Below are 8,658 nucleotides of genomic sequence, written 5' to 3' on the forward strand. Positions count from 1 at the left end.
TCAGCCTGTATTTTGCTAAGAAGTAATTAATGATCTTTTGATTTCCTCTAATGAGGCAAGATGTTCTTCCTCTTACTTATCACTCTCTTCAGCCTATCAGAACTAATGCACTTCAGAATTCAGATCAAGATTTCTCATCTTCAGCTTTTTCCCTCTCCAGTGTAAAAAAGCAGAAGGTGCCAAATGCAGAAGGTCTGGAAACACGGCATAAAATTACATGTGATTATATGTGATGCAGCTGTAATAGAACTAACTTTTGTAAACAACTTCATATCAAAAAATACCACTGAATTTTCTTTGGATAGTCCACAGATCTCAGTGATTTGTACAAGTCATTTAGCCCATTCATTTAAAAAGAAGTCACAAAAATTCAAATTAGTGGTAGGCAATTTGTGACTAGAAATTTGACCACATTGCTTTTTTCAGATGAAGCATTCATCATTAATTTTTCCATCAATTGTACAGATATTAAGTGTGCTTTGGTGCCTGCCTATACAGGAAGCTTCAAATCACTGAAATTTAAGTAGAAATTATCTTTGGGATGAGCTAACACTAGAAATCTGTCAGTCAAAAAATCCTTTTCTTTTAAGACTTTTAAAACTGTCTAAATGTTAAAGGCCAGTATCACGTTCTTTTCCTGCTTGATACTTAGCAGTGTGCTATTTAAAGGGCTGTATTGCATTCACATTTTTCTTAGTCAGCAGCAAGGGAATTACCAATTTATATAATCTGAAATGAAGTGTGAATTTATTTAAGCTATTACAAAAAAGAGGGATTCTTCTAGAAATCTGCACTTGTTAGATTATGTGCAGGTTTATAGAGGGATCATGATGGAAGAAATGGAGCATGCCAGTGATGAAGCACATGCACATGTAGAGGTTGACCCAATTCTGTCCCTGAATTGAGCTCTTGACTTTTCTTATCTTTTCTTTTCACGTGTTGCAAATTTCCCTGTGTCTGCTTAGGTACAACTGTGGCCCTTTTATTGACATAATTGAGAGAAAAGTAGAAATATCTTTCTGTGAAGCCCAATTCTTTTGAACTATATGGACTTATTTTTTTCTATTTAGATGTACTACATACAGTTAAAACAGTATGTAGAAAACATCTACAGATTTGGGTAATTTAAAAAGATGTGTTTGCTGAAGGTCAGCACACCAGAAAAAGTTATAAAAAATATACTTATTCTTTTCACTGTAAAATATTTTAATAATTGCTAATGATTAATGTTGCTGCCAATGGCAGAAAGGTTGGAACTAGGTTGGAATTGGATCTTTAAGGACCCTTCCAACCCAGGCCATTTTATGATTCCATGATTACACATGAATAGGCATTTGCCGTTTCCGTGCTAATCTTTACTGTTATCCTTGCTGTCACTGTTTACTTTAATAGGCCAGCACAATCTTTCAGAAGTAAGATTAAACTGAGCTGCATGCATTTGATTGCCCAGTGTCTCTACAAACAACAATATTGCTGATCTCTGCCTACTTTGTTTGCATGTTAAATACTACCAACTTCATGTGGATGGAAAGGCATTGATTCTAGGACTGCACCATTTTTAGCTTTATATAAGATGAAGAAAGCTTGCCTTTGTGCTTATTTTATTTTAAGTTGCATTTCAGGTTGATATAAAAGATGGTAATGTAGCAAGCTGGCTTGGAAACAACAGAATTTGTGTATATTAAAATATTGTATTAACATGGCACATGTGCATATTTAATATAACAATACATTAATTTTATATTGATTATTATTTGTCATGTAAATTGTATGAAGTTTAAGAATTGCAGAAGTTATATTAATGCCAATCTGATGAACCTACACAGCTTTTTATATCTCTATAGCCCAGCAAATTTGCTCTGTTTTCTGTCATAAGAATGAGGAGTAATCAGGCTGTGTAGACTTGCATAGGTGTAAAACTTGAAGTAGCGAGTTAAATTTGACAAATACTTCTAGCAGCCAGAGAGAAGTATGGAGAATACCTTTTGAGAGGTGCAGTGATGCTGTGTTTAGTGGCTTTTTATGTCAAAATTTTTACTGCAAAATTTATATAAATGTATTAAGCAGCCAGTAAAGAAAATCAAAACTAAACCAACCAAGTCTTTGATCTATTATAAAAGAGGAAATGGGTTACTGCTACAACAGCCCAGTTCCCTGTTCAGTGGTAGCTTGTGCCTATGGGAAGAAGAGGCTAGAATTTGTTCTCCAAAGAGCAAAGCACAAGGGAGAGGGGAATCCCTGTTCAGGAGATTCTCTTCCCCTGCTCCCTAGCAGATGAGAAATGTAGTTGCTGACCCTCACTCTGCAGCTCTCTGATGCATTTTCTCAGATCACCTGATGAGCTGCCCTTTGTTAATAAGATTTAAGCATACGGGCACAAGTTTACCTAAAAGTAAATATACCATAAGGGAGTATGTCTGCTCCCTTAGGGATAAAACAAGAAAAAAGTGCTGCAGTTACATTTAATAATAATGATCAGCAGTTGCTGCTGTGACATTGTTCTTTGCTTGTGAGTCCTGCTTAACAGGCAATAGAACCCATTACAGGCAGGTCCTGCAGAATCCTCAGAGCTTTGCCTGGTTCCCCTTCTCAGAGATTTGAAAAAACAGCTTAGAGCAGCTGCACAAATATCCTTTTTCTCTTGTCTAGCAGTGAGTGATCCTGCCTTATTTACTTCCTTCTGCTCAGAATTTGTATTGTGATTGCATGCTGCTGAAACTTAAAATGTTACAACAGTTTCAATAACTGATTACATCATTCCTAGTGAGGGAAAAAACTTCTTTGTAACTGGTTTCAAAACATCGCTGGTAGTACTGAACCATTCTCAGCATCAGGGAACTTTTGGGTGGGAGGGGAAAACATATCATAATGCCATTTTCTTGACCAGAAGCAACTCTGAATTACTCTCTGTTTTCACAGTTGAACACCCTTTCCTTATTGCTGTAAGAGATAATATAATTTACGGAATTTCTCTGAACCCTGAGGAAAAGACAAATGATGCTATGGTTCCAATAGCAGGAGTTCAAAATGGTGTTGATGTTGACTTCGATGACTCTGAACAGATGATTTATTGGGTTGAAAATCCAGTAAGTTAGTATTTGTGTTCAAAATGTGCACTAAATTAAAAAAAAGTTTTCTTTATTTTTAAGGAGTGTTTAAGACTGAAATATATTAGAGAGCTTGCTGATAAGAATTTTGATAAATAGAAAGGAATGAAGTGGTGGGTTTTTTGTTGTTGTGGGTTGGTTTTTTTGGGGTTTTTTTTTGATTGGTTTTTCTCCTAGGACAAGTAAGGAAGCTTCATCTCTTTTGTAAGGTAGTTCTTATTTTTGTCAGCAGAAACATTTGATTAATTTTTTTCTGCCTCAGAGATGTGAACAGGAAATATTGGAGAGCACTGACAGACCCATACTCTCAGCCCCGCTGTGCTATACTCTACTCTCTGTCCTCTGTCGACTTAAGACTCAATTCTGCAAACACAGCCAGAACACTTCTCCATGGGAGCAGTACATTGGACACAGTGACACTTAACATTAGTTTGAATGTATGTCCCTCTAATCTAAGCACTTAATGAAGTAACATCATAGAGCGAGACATCTTTTTCTTTAAACAGAAAATGGTTGCAAACTCACAGTAATTTCCAGGTAGTACATATGAGGCTTATAGATTTAAAAACTAATTTGAACTAATTTTTAATAGGTAATTATAATTGTTTAAGTGCTTTTATTGCTGGTCATGAACTAAGAAATGATATGTGTTCCATAAGGCTAGCTTGTCACAAAAAAAACCCCAAACCAACAAAAAAACGCCATAATTTTTGCAGGATGGACACTTCAAAAGAAAAAATCTATGGCAGTGTGTGAGACAGATGTGATAGGAAACTTCTGATTCTGCAATATCTCTTCACTCTTGGAAACTTAAAAGCAGTTCTTTTTGTCAAGAAAAGCAGTAATTAGGTCTCGGAGAAGTATGATGGTAGATAAGGAGATTTCCGTAATTATGTTTTGACAGAAACAATTCACACAAACTTGTTATGTTTCATCCACACAAGATTTTTGCTTTTTTCCCCAACCTGCTTTCTTTACATTTTGCAGCTTTGAAGTAAATACAATTTTTAAAATGACTAATTTTATATTGTATTCTGTGCCGCTCATAAAGAAATTACAATTTGTTTAATTATTTGTTCTTTTAAAGTTAGAATGTTTAGTTCAATGAAGTATTTAAATAGACCTTTTTAAGGTAACCTTTGCCCAAGAAGCTACTTACATACTTGATAATCTGTTTCATCTTCCCTGCAGTCTGAGAAAATATTCTTGACAGATCTCAGCCAGCAGATACAGCTGGCATATACAATAATGGTGGAGGTCAGGGGCTGATACATACATTAACAGCAAGTTAAATCCTGACAAGTGAAATGCAAGTGCCTTCACAGGCCAAGGGTTAGGTGTTAGCTCTACTTTAGGTGGGTCTTGACAAAGCCTGACAAATGTGTGACTATAGGCTGTGCCCTCTAACTGTATCCCTGACCTGCACGCCTCAGGCTTCTGTTTCTCCTAAACAGGGCTGAGACACCTGTGTCAGTCATGGATTGCTCTCTGAAAAAAAGATATTTCCCTGGTTTCTAATGACAGAAGCATATTTGCCTACTTTCTTAATTGTAGTGCTTGTCTATTACCTCAAGGCCTCTTCCTTAACACCACATTTTGCCTCCATCCATCCTCCTCCATCCTTGCATGTTTGGCTTTTCTTGGGATTTGTCTACACTTTCATAGTTGCTGTAATCTCACTTCCAGTGGTAGCATCATTTGAAGCTGTAGAGTTCAAGTGTACATGCATCAGCTTGTTCACCCTGTCTGAAGCAAAGTCAGGAAAGAGAGATAAAAATCCCCCCGTATTCTACTTGAAAAACACTTCCAACATTTTATTATCTTTAACTGTCCTGTTCCATAGGTTATTAATTGTAAATTTCAATAATAGGCAATACCCTCTCAAAGTAGGGTAAAAAGAGTACCAAAAATTATCCTGTTTTCCTACTTTTTTTTCTGAAGGCCTGGGGATTCAAGGACAGGTTAATTTGCAAATAGCACCATGTTGTTAGGATTCAGCAAGAAGCACTCTACTTCTGTCTAAGAAATTTTAGTTATTTGAGACAGCAGTAAGCTTTGTCTGGAGTTCTTGTTCAGATTTTTGCTGAGATGCTGATTGCTTTTTGAAGCATGATTTTCAATTCTGTACTGAGATATTTAGACGGCATACTGATATCATGGTAACAAAGGAATTAAGAATATACATGGAATGATCACTGCATCCTTTTCTAAAAGTTGACTCTACCTTGTTCCTTCTCTTAGATGGCAACTGCAACATGTGCTCCACTTTTTACTCCTGGTTCTGCTCTATCTCTGCCTCTGCCTTCTCCCTCCTTGAACTGGGCTAGTGTTAGAAAAGATTGCAGTATAAAAGTGTTCATGTAGTTGGAATAGAAGAGTGTTTTCTGCTCTTGACATTTTTTTCACTTTTGTTATTTTTTTTCCAAGGGTGAAATTCACAGAGTGAGGTCAGATGGAACCAACAGGACAGTTTTTGCTCCAGCAGCTGTTATTGGTGCTCCTACTGGTCTAGCATTGGACTGGATGTCTGCAAATCTGTATTACAGTAACCCGGGGACACAATCAATTGAGGTAATTATTTGAGAGGGACAATTGGAAAATAAGAGCCTAGATTTTTCAATGCTATGTATACAGATTGAAATTAGTAATATTTATTTGGTGAAAAACTTAAATTAGATTTATTTTAAAGTGCAATCTGTCTGTAGAAAAATACTTTACAAACTTGAACAGAAACTTAAATTTGAACATAGCTAAAAAGATTGAAAGCAATATATTCTGCAAACTTTATTTTTGTATAAATCTCTATTTTTTTTCCCCCTAAAACTCATTTGGCTTCCAGTATTTAACGCCCAACATCTCTAATGACTAGAGTTGCTATTGTTACTATCCTCACTTCAAATCAATGATCCCAATGCCTGTGATAATAAAGGAATGTTGCCATTGAATGCAGTGAGATCCATTCCCAAATGCTTTGATAACATATTACGTAGCTTTCTGGAGGCAAGAAGTCTCATGGTATGTGAAGATTAGTAATATATAATACAGTAATGATTGTGAATAAGCCCAGTCATTAGTGTTCTTGTTCCAAAATAGAAATGCCAACTATTAAATTAAAAGGCAGCTAATTTGAGCAAATGAAATGGTATCCTTCCTAAATCAGAATTTCATCAACCCATTCAGGCCTTGAACATATTATGGAGACTGAGAGATTAACTATTTTTATAGCTAGGATCCTTTCTTGTAGGCAGGTTCTGAGCTGCAAGCAGCTCCTTCAAGGGGTGCATGTTAGAGAACGGCGATGGTTAGAGTACAGAACAATGTGCTTTTTCTTCATGGTATTTGAGAAAGTCTTCTGAATTTCAATTCCCTGTTGATTTAGGCTTCATTCCTGTAAATTGAAAATGTACCATAAGTTCTACATTGCATGGTCTGATCACTTCAGTGTTTGCATAGGTCCTGAAGCTGCATGGTGACATAATGTACAGGAAAACACTGATTACCAATGATGGCACCTCTCTGGGAGCTGGCACACCGATTGGTTTGGCAGTTGATCCAGCAAGAGGGTAAGTTTCCAAAACTGCTGTTGTATTTGCTCATGAGTGTATTCTCCGTATTTTTCTTAATTTTTCAGGGTTTTCAAATTTCATCCTGGATTTGACATTGTTTTGTTTGTTTCATATTGGTGCAGAATTTATTTACTCTTTTTAAGCGGTAAAAAATAATTGCATAGCTTCCTAAATTATTGTATAGATGTTCATTCTCCTTCGTTTACTATATCCTTGTATAGTACCATTTTTTAATCAAAAAGAATCTCAGAATATTATGATTGTGAAAAAATGCCTGAGAAATGGGAACCCAGAATAAAGGGAACTCCAAAGTCTTTCTGTAAAATATCTTGTGATGTCTGACTTGAGCCTATCTATAGTAGAAACACACATTACATGGGAAAAATGTCACATGATAAAAAGAACTAAATATAATTTTGCTGCTTGCTCCAAAAAACAATTTGCCTTTTTTCTGTTTCATATAGATTTTTTTCTGATTTCGTAGTTTTAATTGAAAATTGAAACCACACCCACTCTGAAATGTTGCAGCCATCTGTGAAACAGAATTATTATTCTCCTCCTTTTTTGTTATAGTCATAATACTCTAGTGTGTTTACCTGCTGATGTTATAGTGGGACGATATAGGCGAGGTTATGGGTTTCTAAAAATTATTTAAGAGGCATTCTTCTCTTGACAGAACAAGCATTTTTCTCTTTTTCAAATAAGTTCTTTTTCACTGTGGTTTGATTCAACATGAGCTCTGTTCAGCATGGGCTGAAGTATTTGTCTGACAAAGGAATTGGTTTTAAGCATATGCTCAAGTGACTCTGGTCCGCTGATTTCTCTTGGCAGTTTTGCTAACATATCTGATGTCTGTTACAGGAAGTTGTACTGGACAGACCAGGGAACTGACAGTGGAGTCCCAGCAAAGATTGCCAGTGCAAACATGGATGGCTCAGGCATACAAACCCTCTTCACTGGCAACCTGGACCATGTAGAGTTCCTTACCATTGACATTAAGGAACAAAAATTGTACTGGGCTGTCACAAGCACAGGAATGGTAGGAGGCTTTTTTTAATAATTGCTTCTTTACCTGTTTCTGCATCTATGGTTCACATGAGTGATTCTATTACTTCAGTTTTCTCTTGTAATTGGGAGTTACAGGACTAAGCAAAATCTGGATAGCTGTTGTTATTAAATACCGTCAAAAGTACAAGATCAGAAATCATACGCTGCCTGCCCTTTCCTTCCTACCTTGTACATAAAGATTTCATGCACAAAAGAGATTTTAGTAGCGTGTGTTGGATTTTAGTTTTGTATTATAACATTGAACTGTTATTATAAGAAATGTAATCATATTCTTTAAACTGGTTTCTTAGATTGAGAGAGGCAATGTGGATGGTACAAATCGTGTGACTCTGGTGGTTCATCTTTCTCATCCCTGGGGAGTTGCTGTGTATGGTACCTTTCTGTACTATACTGATCGAGATTATGAAGTGATTGAACGGGTTGACAAGGCCACCGGCGCAAACAAAGTAGTACTGAGAGATAACGTCCCAAGATTGAAGAGCCTACGTGTGTATTATAGAGACAGTGAGTATTTGCTAGAGAGATGTTTCAGGATATTCACCTTGCAAAAACTTGAACTTCCCTTAGACATAGAATGTATACTCTTTCAAAGGAAATGCTTTGGTTTGGCTTTCAGGAAAAGTGTCAGAAGCATTTTGCCTGGTTTTGGTAAAGAGATGCTCCACCATCTAATTAAGGCATCTATTGGCTCATGTAGTTTTACTAAAGTAGTGTTGACTAAGAAAATTTGTTACTTTAGCTTCAAGTTTTATCTGATTCGTGGCCCCATTGATCTTCAATGACAAGAGACCAGCAGACCCATTGCTAATACATCTGTGCTAAAATGTATAATGATTAGGTGCCCCTGCGTCCCCTTGGAGCGGATCCCACTCAGCCCGGTCAGCTCTGGACGCAGCAGGCTGCGGGGGGCAGCCTCC

The 8,658-nt window shown here is 36.6% G+C and overlaps 1 protein-coding gene across 5 annotated transcripts in view; it reads left to right on the plus strand.

The window, feature by feature from the left end:
- LRP2 (LDL receptor related protein 2) overlaps positions 1–8,658 on the plus strand; it is a 118,998-nt gene that overhangs the window by 60,517 nt on the left and 49,823 nt on the right. For all 5 annotated transcript variants that reach the window (XM_017735815.1, XM_017735816.1, XM_017735817.1 and 2 more), the window contains 5 exons: positions 2,920–3,086; positions 5,535–5,678; positions 6,561–6,670; positions 7,535–7,712; positions 8,032–8,245. In XM_017735815.1, the coding sequence (XP_017591304.1) occupies positions 2,920–3,086; positions 5,535–5,678; positions 6,561–6,670; positions 7,535–7,712; positions 8,032–8,245 (813 nt within the window). The remainder of the gene's footprint in view (positions 1–2,919; positions 3,087–5,534; positions 5,679–6,560; positions 6,671–7,534; positions 7,713–8,031; positions 8,246–8,658) is intronic.

This window comes from Corvus brachyrhynchos, unplaced genomic scaffold (assembly GCF_000691975.1).
Source record: "Corvus brachyrhynchos isolate BGI_N302 unplaced genomic scaffold, ASM69197v1 scaffold255, whole genome shotgun sequence".
Taxonomy (NCBI): Eukaryota; Metazoa; Chordata; class Aves; order Passeriformes; family Corvidae; genus Corvus; species Corvus brachyrhynchos.